Source organism: Rana temporaria, chromosome 7 (genome assembly GCF_905171775.1).
Source record: "Rana temporaria chromosome 7, aRanTem1.1, whole genome shotgun sequence".
NCBI classification, from domain to species: domain Eukaryota; kingdom Metazoa; phylum Chordata; class Amphibia; order Anura; family Ranidae; genus Rana; species Rana temporaria.
In genome coordinates, this window is record NC_053495.1 from 14,986,548 (window position 1) to 14,999,262 (window position 12,715).

Consider the following 12,715-nt stretch of genomic DNA (forward strand, 5'->3'; position numbering starts at 1 on the left):
TCCCACTTGCCACCAATGTAAGGGGCATTCTTCCCACTAGCCACCAATGTAAGGGGCATTCTTCCCACTAGCCACCAATGTAAGGAGCATTCTTCCCACTAGCCACCAATGTAAGGGGCATTCTTCCCACTTGCCACCAATTTAAGGGGCCTTCTTCCCACTGACCACCAAATAAGTTGGTTTTTGTAAGGGTTTCTTGAGACCTGAAAATGTATTCAAGGGTTCCTCTAGGGTAAAAAGGTTGAGAAATGCTGGATTAGACAATATATTAGACAATGCAAGAATGGAGAATATTATTCTAAAAATCATGTTCAGAAAGCCATAAGTAACATGTTCTGTGTTTTCCTCGTGACAGGGAGACCCAGGAGAAGACGGAGGGAGAGGACCCAAAGGCGATAAGGTCTGGTTGTAGTAGTAAGTCTACAGAGAGGTCTTCTACCACCTGCCTGTCAGTTGACTCAGACTCTTTACTGATCTCTTATCCTTAAAGTAATATTAACCCTTCACTGAATAAAGTATTTTCCCTCTTAACTTTTGTTACAATTAACAGTTTGCAGGCTATTTAGTAGTAATATGTCCCGTAGTGCTCTCTTGCCAGCTGGGTGAGGAAGACGCTGCGCTCCTGCTGACGACTTACAATCTGCAGAATTTTTGGCAGCAAGGGAACGCCACCTCTTTGACCCATCTAACACACATATTAGTAAGGTTTCTCATAGTATATTTTATTGACCATGTTCCTGGTCTCACCAAGGACAGGATCACAAAAGTGACATAGGCCTGAACCTGGTTTGCAACCTTTTCCTGGTATGGATAAAGAAGGGGTAATACAAAGGCTGAAATACTTACTATTCCTCAAGAAAATGCTGCATCTCGGTCCCCTCTGTGTCCGTCATGCGAACAAACAGCAGTGAAGTATATTCACTGACAAAAAACACAAAGTTGTAAACCAAAATCTATTTTTAATCAAGCTCATATTAATGACTGCATCTCAGTTGAAACTTCAGATCAGGATAACAGTAAGGCCTCGTACACACGATTGAGGAACTCATCGGAAAAGACACATTGTTTTCCTCGACGAGTTCCTTGTTAGGCTTGTCGAGGAACTCGACAAGCTTGCTTTGCGTACACACGGTCAAGACAAAATCTCCTCGTTCTAAAACGTGGTGACGTACAACACATACAACGGCACTATAAAGGGGAAGTTCGATTCCACTGGCACAACCCTTGGGGCTGCTTTTGCTAATCTCATGTTACTTGTTCTCTTTTTTCCTCGTTGAGTTCCTCGACAGTTTCCTCGATGAAAAACGTACACACGACCGGTTTCCTCGGCAAAAGGCAAAAAAGCTCTCCCACCAAGTTTCTTGGTGGATTCTATTGAGGAAAACGGTCGTGTGTACGAGGCCTTACAGTGGCTGCTTAAGGTAGTCTCCTGTATCTACAGCCTAAACAGTGTCATACCATTAGTAGGTTAATATTTGTAGCCACAGAGTTCAGACACAGATCAGCATGCAAAAAAAGTCAGAGTTGGGATTCCCTACATAAATAATTGTAGCCTCAGAAAGGGAGTCTCATTCTGTAGGATCAATCTACTTTGTAGTATGTCGATGGTGAGGGATTCAAGGTCACCTACACTAAATCCATCTATTTTACTGCATGTCCCCTTATCTTATCTTTTGCAAGGTTCTCTTCCCACTTTTTGACCCAGTTTTGGAAAACATAAAACAAAAGTAAAGTTGGTTATTTTTTTCCAGGGAGCGGATGGGCCCAAAGGAGACAAAGGTGAAACTGGAGAAAAGGGCAGAGATGGACTGTCGGTAAGAGTTTCATAATATGATTTAATGATATCTACAGTTTGAAAACCTTCTGCCATTTTGGGTATGGGGCTCACTTACCTTCGTCTCATGTAGAGCGCTGGTGCTTGATGAGTGGCCCAGTGTTAAAACATAGGAGCGAGTACAGAGTCTTCAGTCTTTTGAGTGCTCACAGATATAACTCTGGACTCCTTTTCTTGCTGAGCTCCCAATAGCAGCATCAGGGGAGCAAAAGGAAGGTCAGTAAGTGCTCCCCTGATGCTGCTATTGGGTCTGCATTGAGAAAAACCTGTTGCTGTGATATGCAAAATACAGGTTCACTTAAAATACAAGTATTAACAGACTGACTGACTGCTTGATCCTCCTCTAGAACATAAAGCTCCTCAATGTATATATCTAGGCTAGCTGAAAGTTGCAGTCAAGCTTTTATAGGGAGTGCCTGCTTTGGAAACAAATAGACAGGAAGGAAAAGTTCTTTGGTGGCTTACTGAAGGGAGCACACCAGTGTTGCCAACCGTCCGTATTTTTACGGACAGTTCGTAAAAACGGGCACTTTTTCCCCTGTTCGTAAATGTCCGTGGTTGTGGGAATGTGCCAGTAAAAATTGCCGAGATCGGTTTGGCTTGGAACTGCGCATGAAGATTGGAGGCAGGGGGTGATTGGAGGCAGGGTGTGATGGTGGCTGCGGTGGCACATCAGAGGGGGGGGGAGGCAGGGGGCAATGGAGGCAGGGGGTGTTAGTGGCAGGGGTGATTGGAGGCATGGGGTGTTGGTGGCACCGCAGAGAAGGATGGTAGCACCGCAGAGGGTGGGGGTGGAGACAGGGGTTCTTGGTGGCACCGCAGAGGGGGATGGAGGCAGGGGGCCTGGGGGAGATTGGAGGCAGGGGGAGATTGGATGCAGGGGAAAATTGGAGGCAGAGGGAGATTGGAGGCAGGGGGAGATTGTGGCACCGCAGAGGGGAGTGGGAGTTTTTTTTACCCTAATATCTACCTTAAATCACATTGCTATTTGCCTAGCGTACTTATTTGTAGCCAAAATACTGAAATTTGCACCTAAAAATGTAATTTAGTAACTTTTGTGAAATGCCAGTAAAAATGTGGCTGCGCCAGTAAATTTTGGGTGTCGTGCCAGTAAATTTCAATCTGGTAGGTTGACAACACTGGAGCACACATGGGATGGACCGTAATCTTCACTAGTAGACCAGGTTGAAGAACCAATGACCCTTAAGTCCTAGAGGTTGATAAACGTGTACATTTTCCAGGAAGGAGAAGATGTATGGAGACTTACTGAAGGGAGCGCACTTGGGGTGGACAGTAATCTTCACTAGTAGACCAGGTCAAAGTAGAAGCAATAACCCTTAAGACCTAGAGTTTGATAAACATGTACATTTTCCAGGAAAGAGAAGTTCTTTGGTGGCTCATTGAGAGGAGCGCACTTGGGGTGGACCGTGATCTTCAGTAGTAGACCAGGTTGAAGTAGGAGCACTGACCCTTAAGACCTAGAGGTTGATAAACATGTAGATTTTCCAAAGAACATTTAAAATATATTTAATCAAAATTATTACATGTGCTCACTGATATTTGTTTAATGTAGCATACTAAATTTATGGCATTGTTCCTGTAGGGCGCTCCTGGAGAGAGAGGGCTAGCAGGGCCTGAAGGAAAACCGGTATGTGATGTTACAATTATCTTTTATCAATTCAAGATCAGTAGTGTATATGGCTTTCCAGCACCCACATCCACCAACACACCAATACCAGCAAATATTTTCCTCTTCCATCAATCCATTTCAGTCAGTTCCACTGCGTTGCTTCCACTGTTGCAATAACCACTTAAAAAAAAAATAGGGTGTCTTCGCAAGGCCCCTTCTAGTAGAACATTGACCAACATCATCTAAAATGTCAGTCGTGCTGTACAAAAACTGATTCCGCCCTGGCCATTCCTTGCATGGTTCACAAACCTTCACAGAAACAAAAACTCATTTTCTTAAAATGTTATATTTCAGGTATTTGTAAAACAGCAAAAATGTACACAACGCTTTACATACTGTACGTTGATAGAATTTTCTGCCCCCAATAAATAATAATTAAAAAAAAAAAATGTAAATAAAAAAAACACACTGACAATCCACCCTAAAAAAAAAAAAAAAGAAATGTAAAAAATAAAAATTGTAGAAAAAAAAATAATGCCACCGTCACATGACATTAAAAAAAAGTATCAGTAATTGATACCAGCGAGTACTTGAAAAAAGATATCGGTACTTGTACTCGGTCTCAAAAATGTGGTATCGGGACAACCCTAGTCTATAATTTTAATGGTCGGTTTATTTTAACAGTGAGAGACAGAATAACAACAAATATATCCAGAAATATCCAGAAAAACGCATTTTCAAAAAAGTTATACATTGATTTGTATTTTAATGAGTGAAAAAAGTATTTGATTTGAGCAAATTTCTGTCTCCCAGGTGTCTTCTATACAGGTAACAAACTGAGATTGGGAGCACTCTCTTAAAGGGAGTGCTCCTAATCTCAGCTTGTTACTTGTATAAAAAAAACACCTGTCCACAGAAGCAATCAGATTCCAATCTCTCCACCATGGCCAAGACCAAAGAACTGTCCAAGGGTGTCAGGGAAAAGATTGTAGACCTACACAAGGCTGGAATGGGCTACAAGACCATCGCCAAGCAGCTTGGTGAGAGGGTAACAACAGTTGGTGCCAATTATTCGCAATTAGAAGAAACACAAAATTACTGTCACTTTCCCTCGGTCTGGGGCTCCATACAAGATCTCACCTCGTGGAGTTTCAAGGATCATGAGAACGGTGAGGAATCACCCCAGAACTACACGGGAGAATCTTGTCAATGATCACAAAGCAAGAAAACAATTGGTAACACACTACGCCGTGAAGGACTGAAATCCTGCAGCACCCGCAAGGTGCCCCTGCTCAATTAAGCACATGTACAGACCGTCTGAAGATTGCTAATGAACATCTGAATAATTCAGAGGAGAACTGGGGGAAAGTTCTGTGGTCAGATGAGACCAAAATCAAGCTCTTTGACATCAACTCAACTCGCCATGTGTGGAGGAGGAGGAATGCTGCCTATGACCCCAAGAACACCACCCCCCGCCGTCAAACATGGAGGTGAAAATATTTTGCTTTGGGGGTGTTTTTCTCCTAAGGGGACAGGACAACTTCCTTGGGGGGAGAACCTCCTTCCCTCAGAAAGGGCATTGAAAATGGGTCGTGGATGGGTATTCCAGCATGACAATGACCCAAAACACACGGGCCAAGGCAACAAAGGAGTTGTTCAAGAAGAAGCACATTAAGGTCCTGGAGTGGCCTAGCCAGTCTCCAGACCTTAATCCCATAGAAAATATGTGGAGGGAGCTAAAGGTTCGAGTTACAAACGTCGGCCTCGAAAGCTTAAAGGAAAATTTTTGCTGAAATTACTGTAGGGTATAGAGACATAATAGTTAACTGATTCCTTTTAAAAATGATTATAAATAGATAAAAAATCAATCATATAATGTACCTAGAGTTTCAGTTTCGTTTTTGCATCTAGTTTCACGCTTCTGTGATGAACAGAGACAAAGAGCCTATACAGGGCAGTGATGGTTTGTAAAACGAAACTGATTGCTGTTGAGACACACAGTAATCACACCTCCTTGATTAGTGACCACAGAAAGAAAGCTCCCATGACTTTTTTCATCAGGAAACAGACTGTTCAGAACAGAGAAGGATTACAGCAACATCAGAGCAAAAACGAACAATGAGGACATGAAACCAGGACTGCAGTAAGGTAAAGGAAGCTATTTAGCAAAAAAAAATAAAAATTCCTTTAGTGACCCTTTAATGACTTGGAGAGGATCTGCAAAGAAGAGTGGAACAAAATCCCTCCTGAGATGTGTGCAAACCTGGTGACCAACTACAAGAAACATCTTTGCGAAGGAGTCAAATACTTATTTCACTCGTTAAAATGCACATCAATTTAAAACAGTGGGCAAACGTACAAAATCAGCAGGGGATCAAATACTTTTCCCCCCTCACTGTGTATTGTAAAATTATACAATTGTGTTGTTGTGTATTTTGGGGGGGGGGGGCTACATTTGGAGTCAGATTGTATTAAGCATTGATTCATCAACTATGTTGGTTACAACAATTGTTTAGATATTAAAGGCACATTAACCCCCATTTATTTTTTTCATAGATGTCTCCCTTTCAGGAGGATGTATACCCCGGCTTTGCTAAACATTACATACCCCAATGAGATGCACTTTGTATGCTGCACTTTACATTCACAGGCTACTAAAGTCTGTACACTGTGGGGTTGATTTACTAAAGACAAATAGACTGTGCACTTGCAATTGCAAAGTGTAGTTGCTCCAGAGCTTAGTAAATGAGCAGAAGCTCTGCTGACTTCCATCATCCAATCATGTGCAGGCAAAAAATGTATTTTTATTTTTTTCCTTGCACGTGATTGGATATTCTTTGCAAAGTGAAGCTTCACCTCATTTACTAAGCCCTGGAGCAACTGCACTTGCAAAATGCACAGTCTATTTGCCTTTAGTAAATCAACCCCTATGTTGTAAATTCATACCAATTTATTAGGAGTGCAAAGAAACCCTAATGCCGCGTACACACGGTCGTTTTATGCGATGTAAAAAAACGACGTTTTCTGTGAAGTAAAAAACGACGTTTTTGAAACTTCAATTTTCAAAAACGACGTTGCCTACACACCATCGTTTTTTTCACAATGCTCTAGCAAAGCGAGGTTACTTTCACCACGTTTTTTCCATTGAAGCTCGCTTCATAACTAGCTTCTGGGCATGCGCGGGTTCAAAAACGTCGTTTGAAACGTCGTTTTTTGCTACACACGGTCAATTTCTGTGAAGTAAAAAACAACGTTTTGAAAAACGACACATAAAATTGAAGCATGCTTCAATTTTTTTTTGTCGTTTTTCAGAAGACATAAAACGACGTTTTCTCCCACACACGCTCAATTAAATTGACGTTTTTAAAAACGTCGTTTTTTTACATCGCATAAAACGACCGTGTGTACGCGGCATTAGGCTGGATTCACACCTATGGCATTTTTAGTGCTTTTTGCATTTTGCAGATTTGCACTACAGTCCCTTTACCATGGTTTCCTATGGAACACGTTCTGTAGTGCAAATCTGCAAAATGCAAAAAGCACTAAAAATGCCATAGGTGTGAATCCAGCTTTAAGCCCAATTGAACTTTAAGTTTAAATTGGCTAAATGCATTCCAGGTGCATCAAAACAAAAAATGTTCAATGTTTTACATTTAGTTTTTTTTTTCTAAAGCAGCCACAGCCTAAATTAAAAAGTCTATCCCCTGCCAGTACACTACAGGTTAAATGGTGGTTATGACTAAGGCCTTGTAGGCTGAAACGCGTCAACTGTTCTTATTTGCGTTTGTTCACTGTGGCTTGTCAATAAAAACAACGATTTTTTAAAGAGCAACGACCGGAGTGCGGATCATCTTTTCCTCATCACACTACAGAAAAGGGCTCTTGTTCTCTCTGTGAAATCAGTGGTCTCTCTGCAGAGGTCTGACAAACCCATTGCTGAGTTAGAGCCAAAGCTCTGCAATCAGCGGAATCATGCTGGTTGCAGAGATTCAGGTCTGACTCAGTAGGTGGCTTGTGGGACCACTGTAGTGAGACCTAGCTAGAGTCCTTTATAGCACGCCGGCAAGGAACAGGCTTTTCTATTTAGGCTGTGGCTGCTTTAAAAGGGAAAACAACTGTAAAGCCTCGTACACACGACCAGGAACTCGACGGGCGAAACACATCGTTTTCCTCGTCGAGTTCCTTGTTAGGCTGTCGAGGAACTCGACAAGGCAAGTTTCTCCATTCCCATTGAGGAAAAAGAAGACACGCTCTCTTTTTGGCTCGACGGGATCCTCGACAGTTTACTCATCGAAAAATGTACACACGACCGGTTTCCTCTGCAAAAAAAAAAAATCCCAGCAAGTTTCTTGCTGGTTTTTGCCGTGTGTACGAGGCCTCAGATGCCAAAAACATCTTTTTGGTGTACCTGGAGTATATTTAGCCAATTTGAACTGAAGGTTGAATTTGGCTTTGAACACAAGCATTTAGGCCTCATTCACATGGAGGAGCACACTACAGTGTATGCTGTGTAGTACGCCCCATGTGAGGGAGGCCTTTAGTATAACAGTTTATACATTTATCCTTGAATGTTGTTAGCTCTACAATGTTGTATGTAAAGGGTTAGATGCCCTCAAAGTAACTGTGACCTGTTTGATTCCTTCCTGTTCCGTGTCCACTCTGTTCATTATAGGGCGCGAAGGGCAATAGCGGGCTTCCTGGCCCAGCTGTAAGTAAACGCTCACCCTCTTGGCCGTAGTTTGGCCCTTTGGCTTGAGTCGGTTGTTGGAGCCCTCATACTTGCTTTGGTCTGTCGCGTTGCACGGTCACTTTTAATGATTGACCCGGGTTATGGTTAACTCATCTTTCCTTCTACTAATGATTTAGCTTGAATTAAATATATCCGCAGGGCATGCCGGGCTTCCCAGGAGTTCTTGGACGACCGGTAGGTGCTCAGTTTGCATGTGGCGTGTGTGTTTTACATTGTGAGAACTTGTTGTTACAGCAAGACCCAACTGTGCTCCACAGCATCTACGATCAATGCTAAATAGCAATTACTCATTGGAAGATAACTTTCCCTTGTGCTGGTCCCTTAATGGTCTTCATTTTTTTTAGGTTTGTACAAGAACAACATTGTTGCTGAGCTGCAGAAGATGTGGTCCTTAAAGAGGAGTTCTGCCGGAAAAAAAAATATGTAAAGTCAGCGGCTACAAATACTGCAGCTGCTGACTTTTAATATATGGACACTTAAGGCCCCGTACACACGACCGAGTTTCTCGGCAGAATTCAGAAACTCGATCGGAGCCGTATTCTGCCGAGAAACCAGGCGTGTGTACACTTTCGGCCCAGGAAGCCGACGAGTTCCTCGTCGAGCCAAATAGAGAACATGTTCTCTATTTCCTCGTTGTTCAATGAGGAAAGTTGGCTCGCCGAGAACCTCGGCGGCTTCACACAGAACTTGACGAGCAAAACGATGAGTTTTGCCCGTCGAGTTCCTCGGACGTGTGTACGGGGCCTTACCCGTCCCAGGCGCCCGCGATGTCGGCACCCGAAGCCGATCTTGCTCTCGGGTGGAGGCACCGCCATTTTCGGTAAAGGAATCGGGAAGTGAAGCCTTTTGGTTCCCTTCACTTCCTGGTTCCCTACTGCGCATCCCACTGGTCCCTGCTGTCTTCTGGGACATGTGTGTCTCTCAGAAGACAGCAGGGGGCGGAGTAGGCGCCGTGGCGTAGGTCACCGCCGTGATCTATGCCCAGAAGTGGGAACAAATACCTGGATTACTTAGGTAACTGCTCCCTCCTCCCCCTGAAAGGTGCCAAATGTGACTCCGGAGGGGGGGAGGACTCCAAAAAGCGGAAGTTCCATTTTTGAGGGGAACTCTGCTTTAATGCAACACATTGTAGGTTTGGGTATGGCCAGTACCATTTCTCTGCTCTGGGTGACAACCCAAGTTGTTGAGATGAAAATATTGTCAGTTCCTGCCCACAAAGAGACAGTTATCTTTATGCATTGCACATGGCCTAAAAAAAAATATTATTTTTATCCAATAAAATAGTCCCTGCTGACATTTTTTTTGTGCAGAAGCACAAGTGTACACATTTTAATATGAACATGACCTGGTCCTAAACATATCTAAAGTAATACCAAAGCTAGAGTGCAGGTACAAGGTGCTTGCAAGTACGTGTTTTAGTTGACAGTTCCTATGGAGATCCTCAGGATCCTAAGCCCCGAGTGTGCATAGGGTCTCAACCTTTGCCGAAGTTAAGATTAACCCCCCCCCCCCCCAGCTCAATGTCGTCTTTATAAACAAGGGGCCAGTTTACTGTTCTTCAGTCTTTAAGGGGCCTGGACTGCGGTCATTGGGAGTAAAAAAGCTCTTGACATCAGTGGGAAAAAACAATGTCCTATCTTTGGTGTCATTGGGAGGAATTGTGCCCCCTCATGGGTGTCATTGGGAGAGATTGTACCCTTTCACTTGGGTCTGTGGGGGAGGTGGGGGATTATGCCCCATTGCTGGTTTCAGTTAATGAAAGAGTGCCCAAGGGCCTGATAAAAGCAAGTAAAGGGCCACGTCTGGCCCCCCAGGCCACAGTTTGGAGACCACTTTTCCTATGCCATCACTTATACAAGTACTGCCATACAGTCTAAAGTCAAGTCTTTTACTGGACCTGGAAAACCCTTTTAAAGGAAACCTGTCATGGAATTAACATTGCTGAACTCTTCTTCTGAGAAATGCTTGCCACCTGGCTGTTATGCAACCTTCATATCTCTCTCATGGCAGGTCTACTTAAAGCTAAACATATACTCTGGTACTAACCCTTTACTGACCCTCTATCAGTGCATGTTGTATTTATCTTGCCAAAGCATGCCCTGAAAATGACCGGGAAATAGCAATTATTGTTATTGAGAACATGTGTTAGAGCATCTTAACTAGGTCTAAAATGAATTGCACCATAAAGAACCAAAGATAAAAAAAATAGCCAGCACATCAAAAATAGCAGTTCTTTTAATTCTTAGTACATAAAATAACCATTTCAGTAAAAACCACCAATGTTTGGGGACACAGAGGTCCCATTTATCAAAGGTGAGAAAGCCCTCCGCCTTGAGAAAGGGGACCTCCAAGTCTTTGACACATTGGTAGTTTTTACTACCTACTTTACGTTTTGCTATCTATTAGCATCATTTTATCTTTGGTTTTATGCTAGTTTTTTTTTACTGCTGTCTGTGTCCCCCATTACGAAGATTTGCTTTCTCTAACTGTTTGGGTATTCTGAAGGCATATAAGGGATGTCTGTGGATGAAAACAATCTGTGCAACTTTGGTCGAAGTTGAAAAATGAGCTTGCTATAAGTGTTGACCATTTACATATCTCATGAAGCCTAACTAAAAAATTCCTAGAGATTGCAATATCAAACATGGACACAACAGATATCCCACTCGGGACCATAACCCCCCCCCCCCCCCTTCAGGGCGGGGGAAAACTGTCCAATCAGCAAGGAGAGCTGTTGGAAGATTCCGCCCCCCCCACTGCCAGGGCAGACAGAGACAATAAAATAATGGAATACAACCACACCCCAAACGATCTCAGCAAAGGAGTCCAACAGCATGAGACAACACACAATATATACATATATGCAAGGTTCCAGTGCGGCTATAAAGAGAGTCTAGTACAGATCAGAGTGGGGTTCTCATTCACCCTGTGCCCTGTATTAAAGACACAGGGTGATTTACACAAAAGAGGGGTCTGGGAGGCTGGACACAGAGTTTCCAGAGCTCTCCAAGGTAAGCTGAGTTTCACAAACCCCCCACCCAAAGTGACTCCTGTCACAGGCTTCATGAGATATGTAATGGTCTACACCAGTGGTCATCAACCCTGTCCTACAGGGCCCACTAACAGGCCAGGTTTGCAAGATAACTGAAATACATCACAGGTGATATTATTTGCTGCTCAGTGATTGTAGTATTCTAGACTGCATCTCCCCATGGTAATACATAAAATCTGGCCTGTTAGTGGGCCCTGTAGGGCAGGGTTGATGACCACTGGTCTACACCTATCGCAAGGGCTTTATTCAACTTTCAAATGTGCAAAAGGAAATTGATAGCCGCTAGCACATCAATAGACATAAGTTGATAACACAAAAGAATACATACATAAGTGTAGCACTAAATATAAAAAGTTAATCAGCAAATTCAAATATGATTATGATCAAAGCATATGCAATTAAGAGGCAGTGATAAATCTCAGATCTTTTTCCTTGTGGGGATCGCCATATATCAGACCATATAACAACCACTTCTCCCGTGAACCATCACCATGAAATAGTGGCAGATGCGCTTACCAAATGGAGTGGGCTCCAGTGCCATAAGTATGGAGTCAGTCACGCTCTATTGCCTCGTTTCCACTGAGCGGATCGGTTCGGTATCGAACCGTTCCGCACCATTCTGGGTCCTACTTCAGATGTGGGGCCATAGAAAATGTAACGGTTCGGTTAGGGTGGAGCTATAATACATTCCACTGATTGGTGGACACGCTAGCCATTTTTTCTAAACCCTGTATGGCCCCCGACGGTCCGACTTGCAGTGGAAATGCTTACCAGAATAGACCAGACCATTCTAAGCATTCCAAACTGTACCGACCTGAACCGTTCCGCTCGGTGGAAACGAGGCATATATGTCGGTGTTGTCCAGATCAGAAAAAGCAGACACCTCTCTTTTAGGAATGGTCAGATTGGGCAATATACCATCAGAGTAAAGCCGGTCACACATAAGATTAGAGCTGATAGCAACTCAGCATCATCGACTGATATCCATGCATGCAAGAAAAAGACAATCCTACATAGTGTAAAACTGTAGAAAAAAAGTTTATGTAAAAAACTAAAATGAACACTTACATATGATGAGAAATCAAGGGCATATATGAAACAATCAACCCAGGATAGCTAAACAATCCACTTCCTAGTTTGCAGAACGTGATGACATCACGAGCAAGGCTCCGCCCACTGTGTTTCGTCATAAATTGCCTTGTTCCTGGAGCCATGCCAAATCAACTTTTAACTGCCGTCAAAGCTGCACAGTTTGCTTTTATCTACAGGCATCCCTTACATGAACAGACATTTTTTTTGGTAAAAGTGAACTAAACCTTTCAGCCTCCCAGTCTCAGAGCAAAGCACTGTCTATGACAGCATTTCCTATAGTAACTTATCAGATTGTGGTTTGCACAGAAAAAGGAAAGCCAGAGAATAAATATGTGATGGGCTGCTGTGGGACAATAC

The 12,715-nt window shown here is 43.1% G+C and overlaps 1 protein-coding gene across 1 annotated transcript in view; it reads left to right on the top strand.

The window, feature by feature from the left end:
- Nucleotides 1-12,715, top strand: part of COL7A1 (collagen type VII alpha 1 chain) — a 262,626-nt gene that overhangs the window by 190,181 nt on the left and 59,730 nt on the right. The window contains exons 79-82 of the mRNA XM_040360996.1: nt 356-400; nt 1,752-1,814; nt 3,438-3,482; nt 8,353-8,388. Of these exons, the coding sequence (XP_040216930.1) occupies nt 356-400; nt 1,752-1,814; nt 3,438-3,482; nt 8,353-8,388 (189 nt within the window). The remainder of the gene's footprint in view (nt 1-355; nt 401-1,751; nt 1,815-3,437; nt 3,483-8,352; nt 8,389-12,715) is intronic.